At 40.3% G+C, this 19,709-nt stretch overlaps 1 protein-coding gene across 1 annotated transcript in view; it reads left to right on the top strand.

Moving 5' to 3' along the window:
• LOC140356026 (collagen alpha-1(XI) chain-like) overlaps nucleotides 1-19,709 on the top strand; it is a 196,153-nt gene that overhangs the window by 31,302 nt on the left and 145,142 nt on the right. The window contains exons 5-6 of the mRNA XM_072440716.1: nucleotides 12,164-12,295; nucleotides 18,763-18,855. Of these exons, the coding sequence (XP_072296817.1) occupies nucleotides 12,164-12,295; nucleotides 18,763-18,855 (225 nt within the window). The remainder of the gene's footprint in view (nucleotides 1-12,163; nucleotides 12,296-18,762; nucleotides 18,856-19,709) is intronic.

The following is a 19,709-nucleotide window of genomic DNA, read 5'->3' as shown; positions in this document are numbered from 1 at the left end:
AGAGTCCCCACTGAGTGAAACTGAGAGTCACTTAGATCAATATGAGGGCTCTGCGGGAAATGGTTTACGACATGTGTGTTTGAGCACTGAGCTATATTAAACAGAAAACCAATCTCCAACAATTCAGTTTGATACTCTTTTTGTGCCCACCCCAGAGCAGTGGATTTCCTGACTATGAGTTACACCAAAAACAGCCGATCTCCCAGAGCGGCGTGTTCCCAATCGAGCGTATTTGAGGATAATCTTACATTAAATGGTTGTTCTTGTCTTACTTGGCGCCTTGTGAATGGAAATATTGGAATCTGTATCATTTTGGAACCACCATCTCCTCACGGATCGCCCCATCCACGGTAAAACAATTTCCGAAACGAAGAAAGTATACGCACAAAACTCCCTTTTGGCCAACGTACTTCCAACTCTTCAAAGCGATCGTACCTAAATCTGACCATACCATTGTTCCTTGGGCTTTTACGTCTGTACTTCTTGATCCAAACGATAATAGACTAAACGTGCAGCGAGCCCCATTGTTGATAGAAACAAGTGGAGCGCGGCGAGACGGAGAAACGGAACGAAGAAGCGATTGAAAAGGCAACGGACGATCCCGCGGATGGTTCAGAAAGTTCAACCGTTCTGAGGAACTACTGGCAACGCAAAATGTTTTCATATCCGAAGGGTGCAAAAGACATTTGTAGAAACTCCATCCCTCGCGTTGACCACAGAGCGGCTGCGTTTGATAAAAGCCCAGAGAGTTCTGGAAAGTATTAGACGTTTTAGGCCAACATGCTGCTCTGTTAATTGTCAGTTGTGCAGATTTGAAATTTCATATTGTGTTTTGGTGAACGGATTCGCTCCTAAGGCTTGGAAAGGCTTTTTTTTTTTTTTTTAAGTTTGATACTATTGCGGTGGAATGCAGAAGTAAGTTATGGCTATTTCGTATTCCCAAAGCAGAAACATCTGTAAGACTTAACACCTTTAACTCTTGGTTTATTGTTCTTGTTTGGTCCACATCTGGCTGCTCGGAGTGCGCCTCAGCCGGGTCACATGAGCGATATTACGCTTTGTTGTTTTTTTATTGGATCTCAGTCTCAGCTTTGGTCATCGCGGTGAACTCCAGAAGCAGCAGTTTGAAGCAACACAAAGAAAAGGCAAGAAATATGGATAGGTAAAGTCAAAGATATAAGAACATTTGAATATTTTTGAAAGGGCATCTAGCATAAAAGCTGTCAGAAATGAAAAACGCCCTTCAATATTAATTTCATGAACATAAACATTAGAAGTGATGGGCGATACCAGTTTTTGTTTCGATCCAATGCCAAATAATACCACAGTAAGTGTTGCGATATCGAGCAAACATCGGTATCTATGAGTTTTGTAATAAAATACACTGAAACTCTACTTTTTGATACCTCTGACAGTATCGTTATTCATTAGTTGGCGTTTTTTGACACCTCTGACAGTATCGTTATTCATTAGTTTTGCCGCAAATCACACAACAAAAGGTACATTTTCTTCTTCCAAAGTCTGAACTCTGCCCCAAACCTGCTTTTATTGAAAGAGGATCGTGATGAAGTCAACCACGTGATCAAGACTATGGCGTCTGATTGTTTTTGCAAAGCCAGCCACACATACAGGCGTTAAAAACTGTCAAATGAAGATATAAATCCATAAACACTGGATTGGAATGGCCAGGATTAGACAGTTTAACAATATTACTTGCATGGAGTTGGTATAAATTAAACCAATATTTCATTATTTAATAAATGTTTTTTTGAAAGGGCATTGCTCAATATCAAACATACGTAAATGTGCTCAGTTAGCGAATTTGAGCTCGTTTTCATCCCTAGTCCCTTTGCCAGATGTGAAAAACGCACCTAAAAGGAACACAAAATGTAGAATAAATTGCCAAATCTTCCGTTTGATGTGGCGCATAACTTTGAGTCGTCATGAAGAAGCAATTTGTAATAGAGTGACAAGTGAGGTGAGCAAATCCTGCCTTTATCTCTGCTCCTCGTTGGAACTTTACTGGAACAAAGTCTTCCACGTTGATGCAGCTTGTTCACGTCATTTCACTTAAAATGATTCTTGACAGGGCCTTAAGTTGTTTTAAATGCTCGTATGCACAGGACTGGAAATATAGTCAGGTTTTATGTGCCAAACATGCACATGGATATGAATAATGTACATGGTTACAATGACTCCAGACTGAAATATACTTATGGAAAAGAATGGAAATTTGGAAACGTATGTGTTGAAAGGCTGTTACACTGAATCGAACAGACTGTTAGCAAAGAACAGCTATTGAATGTTCAGTTAAGCATTTTATTTTATTGGATACGTTAAAGGGCATTACAGAAGATGTGCTGAGTGTGCATTTTTGTCTTCCATAAAAAGTGATATAGTCTTGATTTAAACTGTTCCAGGTTTTTATAACAAAACAACTTTATGAGGCTTTTAGTATTTCTGCCTTCAATTACGAAACAGGGTCTGAATGAATGACTGAAGTGGGCTACACCAGGTCAAAACTAGAACCCAAATGAAACAGGACTTGCACCGCAACGCAATCCTTCTTCCGGTTGTATTAGTGAACATAGAGCTGCCGACCTCCAGAGAAAAATAGTTCGACACAGACTAAAAAGCCGCTTTCAGGGCCGTCCAGGGAATCTGTGCATTGTCACGTGAACATTGGACATTTTATACAAATCAATCCAAAACCAAAAATATTGACTGTGATTGGTTAAATCAGCCCAGTCACTCACTCAGAACATAGTGAGGTTGGACAAATCGGAAGAGTGGGTGGGAAAAGTACCCCATAGAGCAACATTAAACACAAAAGTACTGAATCACCTAAAGCAGGGATCAGTTCTTATCACCACATCACCCAGCTCTAGGCTAAACCAGGTCTTAACCAGTTTAAACTAGGACTAAAGCAGAACTCAACCAAGTCTAGTGTAAATCGCTGCTCTTAAAGGTGCATTATGTAACTTTTCTGTTCTAGGGTCCGCCGCCTGCTTGTCTTCATGGAGATTTTAATGCTTTGTCTTGAATGTTTCAACGTTCATATTCGTATTTCAACAGTACACATTAAGGTACACATTAAAGCCATACTTTTACTTCATAATATTGTTTGTGTGACTTTACTTTGCTAACATACAGAGTTGAAATAATCTGTGTCGGGCTCATTGGTGCGGGCCGGTCGTGTCTCTGTGTGTTTTTATTGGCTGGAGCTGCACATATCCTTGGCCCCTCTCCAAAGTGTGATCCAGGAGTGACCCTCAGCTGTTCTTTAGGCGAGTGTTGCACCTGCAGACTATGGACCGTGTAATTACACTCTCACAATGCACTGCGGCACGTTCAGCGTTATTTATCGTTGGAGGAAAATGGATACAATGCTCGAATGGGAGTCAATGCACATGAAACAGTGACAGTCTCTGGTGGACGATCCCTGACACGCTAGCAACTTTTACTTTGGAATGATCTGGTATGTCATAGGTCTGTGGTCGGCTGAAGACCTGCCCTGTGTATCAGCTGAAAGGGGCAGTGTCGCAACGTCTCAAAACTACCTCTATGATCTGACCATTCTCTGACCCAAACTGCACTTACAAGACAGACATACTAAACAGTGTCTGTAAAATGGGACTAAACTCAAGAGTCACTCAAAAACTCCAGCTGTCTCACCTTAAATCTTTCTAATCCCAATAAAACAATGAGTCATGTTCAAACTTGTACTTGTTTGGTCTTGTTTTGAGACTGTTTAATTTGGATGTAGACTTGGTTTGGTCTTAGTTCTGGGGTTTAGTCTTCTTGGAGTCTTCTGGGAGTTTTCTTGGAGTCTTCTGGGTGTCTTCTGGGAGTCTTCTTGGGTCTTCTTGGGTCTTCTTGGAGTCTTCTGGGTGTCTTCTGGGAGTCTTCTTGGGTCTTTTTTGAGTCTTCTGGGAGTCTTCTGGGAGTTTTCTTGGAGTCATCTGGAAGTCTTCTGGGAGTCTTCTGGGAGTCTTCTTGGGTCTTCTTGGAGTCTTCTGGGAGCCTCCTGGGAGTCTTCTTGGGTCTTCTTCGAGTCTTCTGGGAGTCTTCTGAGAGTCTTCTGGGGTCTTCTTGGAGTCTTCTGGGAGTCTTGTGGGAGTCTTCTGGGGTCTTCTTGGAGTCTTCTGGGAGTCTCCTGGGAGTCTTCTTGGGTCTTCTTCGAGTCTTCTGGGCGTCTTCTGAGAGTCTTCTGGGGTCTTCTTGGAGTCTTCTGAGAGTCTTCTGGGGTCTTCTGGGAGTCTTCTGGGAGTCTTCTTGGAGTCTTCTGGGTTTAAGACTCCACTGACCAATAATCAGCATTATAGTAGCACTAGTATGTCATTAGTTAAAACTTCAAACTGCTATGTGTACTCTGTGATTCTCTGTGAGTTACAAGAGGGTTGCAAGTATCTTTAATGTACAGACCACAGCTGCTTTTGACACGATTGCTTTTCAAACTTCTTACACCAAGTACCACCTAAGAAAATATTTTGCTTTCCAACACAGACCAGATCTGAACCAGGTCCATAACAATCTCCAAGATCTAAATTGGAGCTCCGCTTTCTTCTTTTTGAAGTTCAAAAAGATTGCTAAAGAAACCAAAATCTGATTTTAAATGAACAAAACGAGACCTGCGGTGCGTACTCTTACCACAGTTTGAGGACCACTGAACAGGTCTAAGTCTAAACCTACAACAAATCCAGGTCTAATTTGGATCTTAACTCACTCTAAGGGTCCGATCACACAAAAGGACAAAAAGGTCGTGATTAATTGTCTTGCCTGGTCTTCATAGAGATGCCAGTGAATATATCTATCACCATGGAGACAGGCAAGCAAGTACTATACATGTAAGGGTGTACTTTTAGAGTATACATATTGAAAAAAAAAAAAAAATTTGCTTCTGAAATAGTCATGATTAGTAGTTTTTAGTTCTTAATGATTATATTATGACCTGAATGATGACAATTATCGATTAACCAAATAATCTTGACATCTCTAGATACGTTTAATGACACAGGAACATTCAAGTCAACGCAATAACATCTGTATGGAGACAAGCATGTGGGCCCTTCAAAAGTTCAAAAAGTTACATAGTGCACCTTTGAAACATTTATACTCACACAATCCAAATGGAAAGACATTCAAAGCTGCTTCCTGTATTATAAACGCTAAACACTATGGACTGGCTTCTCACGTAAAACTAGAACCCTTTACGGTTTCCGAGCCTTTACGACTTCCAAATCGAGACAGGTTGTAATTATCCGAAGTCAGACTCAAACTACTGCGTTGCTTATACCTCCAAATTAGCTCTAAAGACAGATTGGGAAAGTCCCGTGCCTCCTGTCATCTCTCGGGGCCGGCTGCATCCAATCACACAGCGTTTCCCTCTCAAGTCGTCCTCTCCACACGGCGATGGGGTAATAACACGAGAGAGGAGAGGAGCCAGAGATGGAGGTTATGAGCTGGTGAAGACGTGCTAAACATCTCCTGCTTTGACTACTGTTGGCGTGAAGAGAAATGTGCAGATAAGATGTATGATTTATGGTGGGGAGATGTTATTGCTTTTGTCTGCAGTGGTCACATTATGGAATTAAACTTATCTATTTGGCATTTATCATCTACAGTGTTATATTGTTCTACGTATAAATACACATTATCGAAAAAAAAAGACCCGCATTCTTACTGTGGCCGGTCTAACCTCTCCCTGGTGATATATAAGTTAAACTGTTGTAGTGTGTGACATGAGCTCATGGAAACACCCTTGTCTCTGTCAGATAGACCTAAATAAATATAATATCCATCCCCTTTATTTATAGAGAACGTTTTATAATCACGAGTGCTGCACACCGTTGGTTTGAAACTATAAGAAAAACAGTTTAGCAAAAAGAACATGTAGTAAAATAATACATTTAAACAATAAATAACAGTAAAATACATGAAACTTAACACCCCCTCGTGCGATTATGAAGTTACGCTAGCCTAGCGCTAAGTTTCAACACAATACCATTTCTCAATCCCGTTTAGGATTTAGGGTTAGTTTTAGAACAGGTATTTTGGTTTAGGTTGGGGCTTTGGGATAGGTTAAAGTCTTGAAGCAAAAAATATGTGCTCTCCACCAGAAAAGCTATACAATGCACATTCACGGGGTGTGTACCTGTATTCCCCGGTACCTATATTCCCCCTTTTCTATGAATGGGGGAACTACGGTACCTCATATTTAAAAAGGTTTCGGTATTTCCCGGTGCGTCCATTCCATACATGTTGTTGAGTGTAGGCCTGTTGTCTTGAATCCCCTCAAATGACCGTATAGAATAGGTTCAACCACATATACACTTACACATCCCCAATAGTTGTGCATAAATGTATGGTTTTACTGCATAACCTATAGCAGCGTATCCAGCCACGGTGCAGGTCTCGGGAATTATAGGTACCGGGGAATATAAGTACCGGGGAACGTAGGGCTGACCCCCCTTAAAATAGCAAGCACATAAGCGGTCTTGTGTGTAGTTAGTAGATTAGTTTAACGTGTTGTTTCAGAAGGTCAGAGGTTATTTATCCGATTAATTCCAACGTCTGCTGTAGACAAGTGGAGGTGTTCACGTTTACCGTTAGTGCAAAACCTTTAAAACGTTGCACTTGCCTTCATTTGGTCCTGGTTTGAGCTAGAGCTGGGTTGAAATTTTAATCGATTCGCATATTAATGACCGATTATTGATTCGTACGTCCAAAGACTGATTTTTTTTTTTTTATTAAAATTATTTTCTACATTTCCCTCAGTGAACTTCAATCTACCTTCAAGAAAGATAATTCAGGACTCCTGGATTATCTTTCTTGAAGGTAGATTGACCCTTGACCTTTTCATCAGTCTTCCATCAGTAACTACCAATACTTGTAAGATTTGCTGTTTAATATTGATATAATACTAGTTTTAATATGTTGCTTCTCTACACAGTCATGAAGTGATGGAAACGGTTCAAATACATTTTTAATTTATAATAACATTAACCCCCGGATCGGATCGAAATCGGATCGAATCGGAAATCAGATCAAAATCGGATGGGATCTGAGAAATCGGAAAAAAACGATTTTGAAACGTAAAAATCGGAATCGAATCGATTCTTGAAATTTGAATCGAAACCCAGCTCTAGTTTGAGCCTAGTGTGAGTCCCAGTGTAGACTTGGTTTGGTCCTGTTCTTGTCTTGTTCTTCTTTGCGGTCGAATGTGAGACCAATTGAAGTGAAGATATATTATAGTGGGATTGGCAAGGACAATTCCCCTACAATTCGCAGCCAATTAATGACTTGCATTCCCCATTATTCACAGACTAGTTGGTTCCTGTAAAGTATGTTAAGTCTTAGTCATTTCCCCCATGGTAGTCTGTGTCACCTTGCCACAGGAATCTTCCCCATTTCCATCTTAATGTCTTAATTTAGTCTCACGGTCCGTCAGGAAACAGCTGTGGAGTATTTATATCCAGCACTTTATTTATTCTCACGATGAATGGGCGCGCATGCCTCTACAAACATCAAATGTGTTTCGCCCGTAGAAAAAACGTGTAGATCAAGAGAGGCTTTCTTTACAACTCCAGACACACTCATCTTTTTGATCAGTCTCTGTCTCGCCTCCTGTTTTTATGTTTCCTTTGAATGTTGTTATTAACGCGCGGTATGCTAGGCTAACATATGGGTCATATGCTATGCACGTGCTAGCGCTGTACACAGCCAAATGAATACATCAATTGTTTGCTGCTAAAGCAAAAACTCTGGAATATTCCTGGAATTTCCAATGAGAATCTCGTCAGACGCCAACAAGTAGTAGAACAATAGTTGAAGGCGATCCAGAAAATAATATGAGCAAAGATTCTGGGATGCATAGGATTTGAAATAACAAATGCGTCTGGAAAATAACCAAAGACCACAAATACCGTATTGTTCTGATGCAGACTTTGGAAGAAGAATAAATTAGACTTCTTTGTGTTAAACTGTACATTAAAAGGCTAGTTTAGTTTTGAAAGACATTTGTAATTGTTTTTTATTAAGAAGAAATAAAACTCAAATATTCTGATTGATCCAAAAGAGGGAAAAACATAATAAAAAAATAAAATAAATAATACAAATAAATAAATAAAAAAATGAAAAAATACATAAATAAATTTTTTTTTAAAAAAGTGTTCAAGTGTTTTTTTTTTAAATGCCATTATGCACAGCCTTGCACACACACAATGTACAAACAGTTGAGTTTTTTTTTAAACATTGACAGAAATTTGCGCGTCCATCTTGTATCGCCGTTGCGTCGACAGGCTGACTTACGGCGCTTACCTCGATCCAAACGCGCTCCATATTTAAGATTCATGGCGGTTGTGCTGCTGAAAGAATGTTGGCCTCGCCGCGGCTCAGAGAGATTAAAGCGGTCACCGAAGAGCGCTGGACAATACTCCGCATCTGGAGCAACAATAACAGGATTCATATTCAGATCGGCTTAAATGAAGGCACCGTGATAATCAGAGTTAGATACGCGTGCCACTGAGGGCCATATCGTAAATGTCATTCATCGTCAGGCCAACTGTAAACCAACTTCTCTGACCCAAACGATCGCTGAACACGTGGCATTGGATACGTGCTTGGGCAGGGCACGGTATGAAAGAGAAAGACATACCTAAGGCTGCTTGAAAATGGCCTTTTTAATACTAGTTTATTTTCATTAAGTCATTGTTAAACGTTCTGCTTCCACTTATCTCTTTCATTACGAGAGATTAGAGTTTCTGCAGAGCTTCCTCCGTCAGTGTCCAAGTCGCTCGAGGCTTTAGCAGCATTAGCCACAATCTTTGGAATATCGTGATATGATTGCGAGGGGGAGGCAGCCAAAGTTCACATCCTCCCCATTTATATCGATATATATTAATTTACCACCAGCACTATGACATGGCCCAGCTCTAATAATTGTCTTAATGATTTGAGAGTATCTAGTTGTTGTTTATATTCACTTTTCTTGTGTTGAAGTGTTGAATATGCTCCAAAATAGATATACAATTGGTCTCATCCATAACAAGCTCTTAATATGAAGTCTAAAAACAACAACTGTTTTTTTTTTAATCATTCTGATGCCAATATTCCGACTTAAATTTTTTAAATATGCTTGTAAATGTTGAGGCAAAGATTTGAAGATTGCATAAAAGATGAATGGACACAAAAAAAACATTACTGAAACATCCCCTTTTTGGAATATTACCGTGTTTGTTTTAAGAATACTTGTTATTAGCTCTTTTTGCTGCCTTTTAAACTACAAGAAACAGAGAAAATCTACTTAATCTACCAATTTTGCTCATAGATAAAACAATCATTTGAAAATTAGCTCTTTTACTGCCTTTTAAAACACTAAAAACAAAGAAAATCTACTTAATATACACATTTTGCTCGTATATAAAACAATAATTTGAAAATTTGCTCTTTTTGATGCCTTTTAAAACACTAGAAACAGAGAATTCACTTAATATACCAATTTTACTCATATATAAAACAAGCAACTGATACATTTTAACATTTATACATCTCCTCTAGAAGGCTGTGGACAATATATGTGCTTTTACGTACAAATCCGGGAGCTTTGGCCCTGTCTGCGTGTTGCTTTGGGCTGGTATCCCTCTGAGCTGGCCACATATAATAGGCTGATGTGAATATGTTCCAGAGGCCTTAAGCTCACACAGATGTTGCCTCCCGTAATTAAACACAATCTGCGTCCGAGGTTGTTCTATAGGGCCACCCTGTTAGCACTCCGCTCTCACCTTCACTCCGCACGCTCGGCCTCAGCTATTCGCCCGCCCGTTATTTGGCCCAGGTGTATTTTGGGTGTTTTAGGTCAGCTCAGGTCCACAGATGTCTGATATTTCAAGGACTTTTACGCACATATTTGTCATTAATGAAAGAGGAAAATGTACAACTACATGAGGAAAGTGTTGCTATGAAAGTGGCTTTAATTAAGAAATACTTTCATTTGTCTAACTAGATGATTTCAAGTACCGTACTTTCCGCACTATAAGGCGCACTGTCAATGAATGGTCTATTTTTGTCTTATATAAATCGCACTGGATTATAAGGCGCACTATCGTTTTTTGAGAAAATGTAAGGCTTTTAAGTGCACCTTTTAAAGCAATTAAAATATGAACTAATAAGTATATGTAGAGTTTTAATTTTCACGTTAAATATGTATATTCGGGGCATTTGTGTCCGTCGTCGCCCCCTGCTGTCGGTGAACGTCAACCCAAAGAAAACTCATCTGAGAAACCCTGGCTCTTTTTGATGTTTGTCATTGTGGAAGGTTTTGTATGTGATTATACTGTGTTATTGTGATAGAGAAAGGAAGGAAAAAAAAGTGAAAACATTCCCTCATCATTTTCTGACTCAGAGTTGTATTTAGAAGCCAAATGATCAATTCTGCATTTTTATCCAAGAAGTCAGTTGTTCCATTTCTAACTCTGAGACATTTAAAATACATTTTTCAGTTTACAATGAATCCAAAATAAAATAATGACCAGTGTATGCTATAGTTTAACACCAAGTACTAGAAAAAAGCATGTCAAATATTTCATAAACCTTATTTATCTGTACTTTCAAATATTAAAGATTCACTATATAACATGGAGGTGTCATTTCTCTGCCTGGCATTAATCTGATTATTTTATTCAACATTATGAGATTGCAATTTACACTTTCAATATAAGATAAGATATTCCTTTATTGTCCACACATGGGGAAATTTCATTGTTGCAACGCAGGTAGATACAGAGGATATATTATAAATAAGGCTCATGTTATTTCAGACTTGTACTTTGTTATAAGTGACATCAATAATTAACTATTATGAACTGTTTTATATCTTACTGTCCCATCCCTACATTTTGTTTTACCTCGACACACTTGGCGGAGACAGTTCTTACACAAATAATTCCTTTGTGGAAAATAATCGTCTGCCAATGTGAAGTCTGACAGACATAGCATTTAATTTACCCTTCCCATATTCAAAACAGACTATTTCCGATAAGAGCGTTTATAGATCACCCTTAACATTAGTCAGACATTACCCTCTGACATCTATAATGTAAACTTAATGTTCAGTACAGCCCTGTCTAAGCCGTCCAATACTCCCCGCTCCATTCCTCTTTATTGCCATTTTGTAATTAATCAGGGAATTACTAACGTTCAATGCAACATCTGTTTTGCTTACATTTTATTATCAGTGATGGTGTGAAGCTGATGCAAACCTGCTGTAATCAAAGTGAAAAATGAAAAGCTGCGTAATGGTTGAAATTAGGAACATTTGCTCTGGGTTAAAGACTGTAAAAGCAAGAACGCGGGACAGAGAGTGTTTCCCTCTCTAAAGAGCTGCAAAGATGAAGCCACAGTCATTTAGCAGAGACTTAAAATGGGTTTGGTCCGGTTCAAAACCTGTCCCTCTGTGAGGACATAGTCAAAACCTGTCCCTCTGTGAGGACATAGTCAAAGCCTGTCCCTCTGTGAGAACATAGTTTCAACAAATACATTACTCTCTTTGTCATTGAGGAGACTATAAAGGTAAAAACTGCTGGTATAACTCCTTATGCAAAATAAACACATGATGAAGTTATAACTAGGGAAGGTATAATTTTATTTATTTTATTTATTCATTTTATTCATTTTATTCATTTTATTCATTTTATTCATTTTATTCATTTTATTCATTTTATTCATTTCATTCATTTTATTCATTTTATTTGATTTAAACCCTAAACCCCTCCATTATCACCGATATCAGAACCTTTGCCTAGTTATAACATCACACGATATGTCGAGCATGTTCCTCGACAAAAGCAACGGAACGATTCGATTGTGAGACGAATATTTGAAAATAATATTGACATTTGTGTCCTAAAAATGTGCAAAGTGGTATCTTGAAGTTTCCTTTTTATGTGAACATTATTTATAGATTGATTATCAAATTGACAGGGAAACGATGAAACAATGAAATTAACTTTTTTTTTAAATTTCTCTGGTGTACAAACAAACCAAACCAAGACAAACTATAACATTCATTTGCTTTTCAGTTTGACACATTAACTGACCAGATCAAGACAAAGTTATATTACTTATCACAAAGTCTCACGCTCTTTGGTTGGTGTTTTCTCCACAGGGCGACATCCAGCAGCTGTTGATCGTGGCGGACCCCCGAGCGGCCCACGACTACTGTGAACACTACAGCCCCGACTGTGAGAGCCCCGCCCACCACGACACGCCCCAGGCCCAGGAGCCCGAGGAGGAGCAGGTCAGTTACAGCATTCAAATGTCACTTTACTTGACTTCGAACGTGATTTGCTGACCGAGTTTAGCCAGTTCTTTTTGTCGCGCCTTGGACAAAAGATCTAGTTGTGCAACTTTTGAAATATAGGAATAACTCTGAGACTCTGAGTGGCTCTGGGTGACTCTGAGTGGCTCTGGGTGACTCTAGGTGACTCTGAGTGGCTCTGGGTGATGCTGGGTGGGTCTGAGTGGCTCTGGGTGACTCTGGGTGGCTCTGGGTGATGCTGGGTGGCTCTGGGTGGCTCTGGGTGATGCTGGGTGGGTCTGAGTGGCTCTGGGTGGCTCTGGGGACTCTGGGGACTCTGGGTGACTCTGGGTGACTCTGGCTGGCTCTGGCTGGCTCTGGGTGGCTCTGGGTGAGTCTGGGTGGCTCTGGGTGGCTTTGGGTGAGTCTGGGTGACTCTAGGTGGCTCTGGGTGAGTCTGGGTGGCTCTGAGTGGCTCTGGGTGGCTTTAGGTGACTCTGGGTGGCTCTGGGCGGCTCTGGGTGGCTCTGGGTGAGTCTGGGTGGCTCTGGGTGGCTTTGGGTGGCTCTGGGTGGCTTTGGGTGGCTCTGGGTGGCTCTGGGTGGCTCTAGGTGGGTGACAGACTGTGTGGGTGGCATGTGCTTCAAGATGTGGGTCATTAGGTCTAGATGTCCCGAGGGACTGAAACTAAATCAAGGGTTAAGTCAGAGAAAGGGCTGACAACAGCAGGGGGAGGGGGTAACCATGACGATGGGAGGAGGGTGAGAAGCAGGAAGTGAAGGAATGATAACATCAACAAGTAGTTAGGGCAGTGCAAATGTGAATTGTGATTAGATAACTCGTAATAATAAAGAAAACAACATTTTCTTTTCGATTCAGAATGATACGGATAAAACCCCCAATTCTACAGTATATTTTTAGTAGCCCTAATAAATGTATTTTTAATCTCCTGAGTCATGTAATGCTCTAATGTTTGGGTAAAACGATTAAATTGTCTAAAATTAGCAAATTGTTTGGTTTATTACAAAATGACATGTACAAACATTTAGATAGTAAAGAAAGTACATTTTGTTGGACACTTCTGAAGCTATTAAAACTAGAACTACTTGTAACTAGTAGAAGTAACTTTGAAAAGAAGGTGAGAAACAGGGAGTTGAGGAGATTTGAGAGGAATCCACAAGATAAAAAAGTTTCATTCTTGCAGCGAGTGGTCCTCTTTGTGTTGCTGTATTTCTTGGCATTGCAGACAGTGACGGAGAGTCAGACAGGAAATGGGTTGTAAAACAAGAAGGTGGTCGAGACAAAATGACAATGACCTGCAACGTGAACCAAGCTTGTTCCACATCCCACGTGATATGACGGATATTACTTTTTATTTGAGAGTATTTCATGTTCCATTCTCACATTTCAAAGGTTTCACCGCAAAAACAATCACTGATATATTTCATTAAAGGCGCTGTACCTGATTTTTACTGTCTTAAAACGGTGAGAAACAGAACTAAACGGTGCACAGATGATGAAACACTTTATAATTAGGTGCAGACAGCGCACAGTGGTCTCATTTTTACCCCAAGAGCTGATTTTTAACAACATATCTGACTCTGGGTGGCTCTGAGTGGCTCTGAGTGGCTCTGGGTGACTCTGGGTGGCTCTGAGTGGCTCTGAGTGGCTCTGGGTAACTCTGGGTGGCTCTGGGTGGCTCTGGGTGACTCTGGGTGGCTCTGGGTGGCTCTGGATGACTCTGGGTGGCTCTGAGTGGCTCTGAGTGGCTCTGGGTGGCTCTGGGTGGCTCTGGGTAACTCTGGGTGGCTCTGGATGACTCTGGGTGGCTCTGAGTGGCTCTGGGTGGCTCTGGGTGGCTCTGGGTGACTCTGGGTGGCTCTGGGTGGCTCTGAGTGGCTCTGAGTGGCTCTGGGTGGCCCTGGGTGGCTCTGGATAACTCTGGGTGGCTCTGGGTGGCTCTGGGTGGCTCTGAGTTGCTCTGGGTAACTCTGGGTGGCTCTGGATGACTCTGGGTGGCTCTGGGTGGTTTTGAGTGGCTCTGAGTGACTCTGGGTGGCTCTGGGTGGCTCTGAGTGGCTCTGAGTGGCTCTGGGTGGCTCTGAGTCGCTCTGGGCGGCTCTAAACATTAAACAATTAGGTGCAGACAGCGCACGGTGATCTCATTTTTACCCCAAGAGCTGCTTTTTAACGACATATCTGACAAGACCAACCCAGTATGGCCCCTTTATTCACAGATGTTCAAAACTAGACCCTAAACTGTTGATTTGGCGTCTTATTTAAAAACTGAACATTTTAAGAGCAGATTTTTCAGACTGATCAATTCATGTTCAGTCAAGGCTCAAGAAAACATCAGATTAACCTTTCGAACCACTAACAATCTTCTTATATTATAATTTGAATCCATCTTCATTTTTCGCTCTGCCAGTAACCTCTCAAGTATTCTCGGCAGCAAAATATTCTAATAATTCCATCGAGTTTAAGTATTTCCACAGAGCACACTCCACTCGCTCTCGCTCCGATTGAAAAGTGTTGACTTCTTTGCCGTCCACACTCTCCAATTTGAATATTCCTGGCTCTTCCGACAAACCAAAGTGTCTTAATTGAAACGCAGCTTTTTTTTGTGTGTCAAATGTTTCTTTTCATTTTTGTATCTTTGCCACTTGAAGTCAGCTGACATTTTTCCCCCTCCTCTGGTATTTTGCTGAAGAACTGATGAGGTCACAGTGGAAAGTCTCCCCCCCCCTTTCCCCTCGCTCTGAAGTACTCTGTGATTTATATCGCTAATGACTATAGCAGGCTCTACCCCAGACTCCCAGGGAAGTACTAGCCTTTTCCCTTTTCCAAAGCCGGACCTCCAAAACCTGGAAAAGTCAGCTCCAGGACTCTGCCGCTCCAGTCCCGCCGCGGTCCGAGCGTTCTGCCATTCCGATACGTGGAAAAAACGTTGCTCTATCATCGAGTGACGTCCAAGAGCCGAGATCGAGAGCTCGTCGATCCTCAAAAGGACGACGGGGAGTATTTTTTTTTGGGTTCATCGGGACGCTGTAAATCTGCGTTATCCATTTCAAGTTGGAGCAGAGAGAAGGACGAATGTTTCCCAGCATTCCAGCACTATCTGCCACTGGAGCGGAATGTTTTATACTTTGTTTCACGTGACACAAAGCACATTCATTCATCACCCATTAGACGTTAGACACACGTATTTGGATTTGGTCCAGCTCCAAGCCCACACTTTAGTCCTAATCTGGATCTGGTTTGGTCCTATTTTAGTAGATGTTTAGTCATGGTTTAGTCCAGGTTTATTTCTGAGTTTTAATGTGGCGTTTTTAAGTACAAACGCACCTTTAGAATTAAAAATAATCTTCTTAACAGGAGTATAAAAATGAAGGGAAGTCAAAAGATTCTAAAGAAAATGCTTGCTACTTACTACTACTACTAAAAAAGTAGTAGTAAGTAGTAATCATCACTTATTTGTGTATATATATTTTTTTGGGAAACCCTACAAGCAAGTCAAGTAAATTAGAAAAAATGTAGTTGTAGCTGATATTATTTAATAAAGATTATTTGGTGGCATAGAATGCCTTAGATCAGTGGTTCTCAGCCTTTTTACGCCAAGTACCACCAAAGAAAAGATTTGGCTTTCTGAGTACTGACTATTCCTGGTCTAAATTAGGCTGAACCAGGTTTTAAGTAGGAATTACTCAAGGAAGAATTAAATGCGCTCTAAATCAGTGATTCTTCAGGCCGCGAGCACCTGCTTAACGGCCGCAGTCAGTCAAATATAATGCGACTGAAGAGGCATCTGCGTACCACCAGGAGGTCACACACCACAGATTGAGGAGCACTGCCTTGGATAATTGGTAATGTATTGAGGAAAAGGCAAAAGAAAGGCAAAAAAGCCAGATTATAATGCCAAAAAGTCCCAGTCTTACAGTATGTCATTGTGCTAAGCGTTATGTATTGTAAGCTAGTAGCTGCTCATGCTATCGGCTACTCGACTAGTTTGTGATTTTTGAGGGATAATCCTGAGCGCTATCTACTAGAAAATTCCCAAACTATGACTAATCAAGAGGGTTTTCAGGTCAAAGTCTCTTCAAAAGTCAATGGTGAACGTGTAAAGCTTTTGACTGGCACCTAAGCTAAAGGCTAACTAGCTTTAGGTCGAGTTATCTGGTAAGTTATAACTCTCTTGACCACAACAACACAAGTGGGTACAAGTTCTAATCCCCTAAAGCCCCCTTACATGTTACAGTTATTCGCTTTTGTCAACATCTGGAATAGAAATAAAACCAAATAAAGAGGCTGATGCAGAAGACGCTACCAAGAACTATTTTATGACCACTCTTCAGTATGAGTTCGTGATGAAGGCCTGAGCACAGCCAAGTTCCCCAAAACCATAAATCGTCAAAGATCTTTCTTCCACCATTTCGATTTCTCTCTTTTCTCTCAGTCAGTCTCTGGTCCGGCCAAAAGAATCCCTTCATGTTGACCTCTCTGTGGGTCGGCGACTGGACACAAGGCCGGCCACGCAGCAAGCTGTGGATTTTATTCTGTTTTTATGAGCTCGGCAGCCGTCGAGGGACTCATCTGAATCCCTGCTCTGATAGAGAGGTGGATCTCAGCGAGCTATCTGCTAACTCAATCTGATTTATTCTTCCTCTGTGACGATAGAGAGATCAAGATCAGGAATTTTTGGCATGTAAATGACAGCGGTTCCACGCCTGGAGGAGGTTTTCTCTAATCTTTTAACAATGGAGCATGCGCTTCTCTTCCTCCCTGGAATTCAATGTGTTTGCCATTTCAACATTTTGAGTTAAGATTTGATTTTTCTTGGCCAATCTGAGCCCCCCCTCAGCACCGCCCCTGTTTAAAAAGAACACAAAACATATCTTAAATATTTTGTGGATTTTTTTGGCCTGATTTTTGTTGTAATAATGTTAGTTTGTTCTTTTAATTATTTACTTTTTTGCGTTGATAAGAAATATATATGAAAAAAATGTAAAACAGCAAAAGACACTGTAAACTTGACAAATGTTTTAAGATCTTTGGCTTCTTAAAAAAACACTGTCACATAACCGTAGTGACGCTTAAAACCTTCGCTTGAAAGAAATCTGACCAACAAAACATGATGAAAATTGACTTCACTGCGTCTCCTACGCTCTAAGCCTGTGCTAACAGTGCAATGGCCTTTTACTTACAAAAGCATGACCAAAGCTAACAAGCTACATTTTTCACAGTAGATGTTTTTCAGATGCCACATTTTGAAAGTTTCCACGGTGGATCTACTTCTATAAAAACTGTGTTGAATCATACAAGCTGCAATATTGAAACGCAAATTGGTCAAAAACTGTAAATTCTATGCATTTATAGCATTTTCTATGTTAAAACCCAAACTTTCTATTGAATTTGCTTAAAATATGACAGAATTTGTTAATACTCTATTCATTATAGGCAACATTTTGAAGACTTTTCACCGTTAAAAAAATGTGATATTTTGTTTTTAACGGCTAATTGCTACAGCAAGACTCCCAATTTTCATCATTCTTTAACTCATGGCCCTGAAAAAACTAGCAATCAAACTCGGTGCCTTCTTTGTGAACGGATTAAAGCCAAATGAATCACTCTCCAGGGTTAGACACTGCGCTGTAAAACATGTAAAATGGTTCGCACATGTTGGCTGCACGGATGCCGCTTTGGTCTGACCCCCCACTACTGTATTGTTCTCCTATCCATTCATTTACCGACACGTGACGGCCCAAAAAAACTTTTAACAACCTAATAAACGAAAGCAAGTGGTTAGAGCTTACATTAAACAGTGCAGGCCTTTTCTGCAAGCTTATGTGCAACATCCTGTGCAAGTAAACAAGAGCTTTAAGTGGCATTTCTTCATTACAAACATAGATTACCAAAAAATAACATTGTAGGACTAGGTAGAAAAAGTAGTAGAATAACGTTCAAATGTGGTTCCTGACAATATATTTCTTTTTTCTTATTATAATTTTGTTTTAAAACTGAAAGAAAAAAAATAGAAGATGAATTTTTTTTTTAAAAAGAGAAGAAAAAAATAGGTATAAGGCCAGAGAAAACAGATTAGGGGAACAAAATGAGAAAATAAAGGGCATCTCATGAAAATAAAGGTTAAGGTACATAAATTTCAAAATTATTGTCCCATTTGGTCCATATTCTTCAATTTTTTTCCGTTTCCAGTTCGTTTTTCTTTTTACAATTTCCGTTAGTCAGTTATGGTATCGGTACATTTTTTTTGTGACGGCCTTTTTCCCGACCGCCAAAAGTATGTTCCATCTATATGTACAACAACATATTTCAAACGTGCCGTGGTTTGAACTGCGACCTCTTTGTCTGCCATGTAAATAAGCACGATATCGGGAACGGTATCGTGCATTGCTGTTTACATGAATGCACCGGTTTGGTGATCGGGTCTTTCCTCTCGTTTTCTCTTCCAGTACACTAACTATGACTATGGGGAGTTCTATGACTACAGCGAGGGAGAGGTCACCGCCACAGAGCTTCCACCGACCCAACCGACCAAGACGGAGGTAAACGGCGAGGTGCAAACGGTGTAAATGGCGTAAATGGTTCCAACGGCGTAAACAACTAAACTGTTCAACTGGTCATGCATTGAAAACACAACATAACTCGCACTATGATCAAAATCTCGTTTTCAAGGGTGACCAAAGGGCCGAGTGAACTGCAGCACAAGAAACCAGTAAAGTTTCAAAAGCTCCAAAATGTACTTTATGTTTACATTCTACACAGACGAAATTAACAGTCTTGGTCAACCACCATTTGTATTATTCGACTAATTCTTTTATTAGGGGGGAAGTCTAAAGAATAAAGTCTAAAGAATAAAGTACAAGACGTATAACTACAGTAGGTGGCAGTAATGTAACACTTGAAAACCAACTGCCAAGGTCTGTATATGGATCATTGCAGAAAGAAAAATACATGGAGCGCATTAGTTTGAGGTTTGGGAGGATTTTTACAGATATATACACTGTTTACTAGTATTTTTCTGAGTAGATATTTGTAATTATAGTAGAAAAAGCTTCAGTTGTAGTCATCTGGACTCAGTTTGAAAAAATAGACGTTTCGACTCTCATCCAAGAGTCATTGTCAATAACAGAATTTAGGTCGAGAACTCCGATATTAATACTGTTCTGTGGTAAGACCCGCCCATTGGGAGGAGCCTTCCTGAAGTAGAAAGAGTTGTTTGTTTCAACAGAAACTCCCCCTTGTATCTACCGAGCTAGCCTATTCAGAATCTTAATGGGCTATTAGAAACCTCTTTGTCTTTGTGAGACCCTGGCTCAACCACCCTGAGTACCTGATTAGCATCTGAATGTCCTTTACCTTTCCAGGGGTTCAGAATCCCATTATAAATAACAGGAAG

This window comes from Eucyclogobius newberryi, unplaced genomic scaffold (assembly GCF_026437365.1).
Source record: "Eucyclogobius newberryi isolate DKJ021-1_F unplaced genomic scaffold, fEucNew1.0.hap1 SCAF_12, whole genome shotgun sequence".
NCBI lineage: Eukaryota > Metazoa > Chordata > Actinopteri > Gobiiformes > Gobiidae > Eucyclogobius > Eucyclogobius newberryi.
The sequence above is the reverse complement of the archived record's forward strand: the minus strand, read 5'-3'. Positions and strand labels throughout refer to the sequence as shown.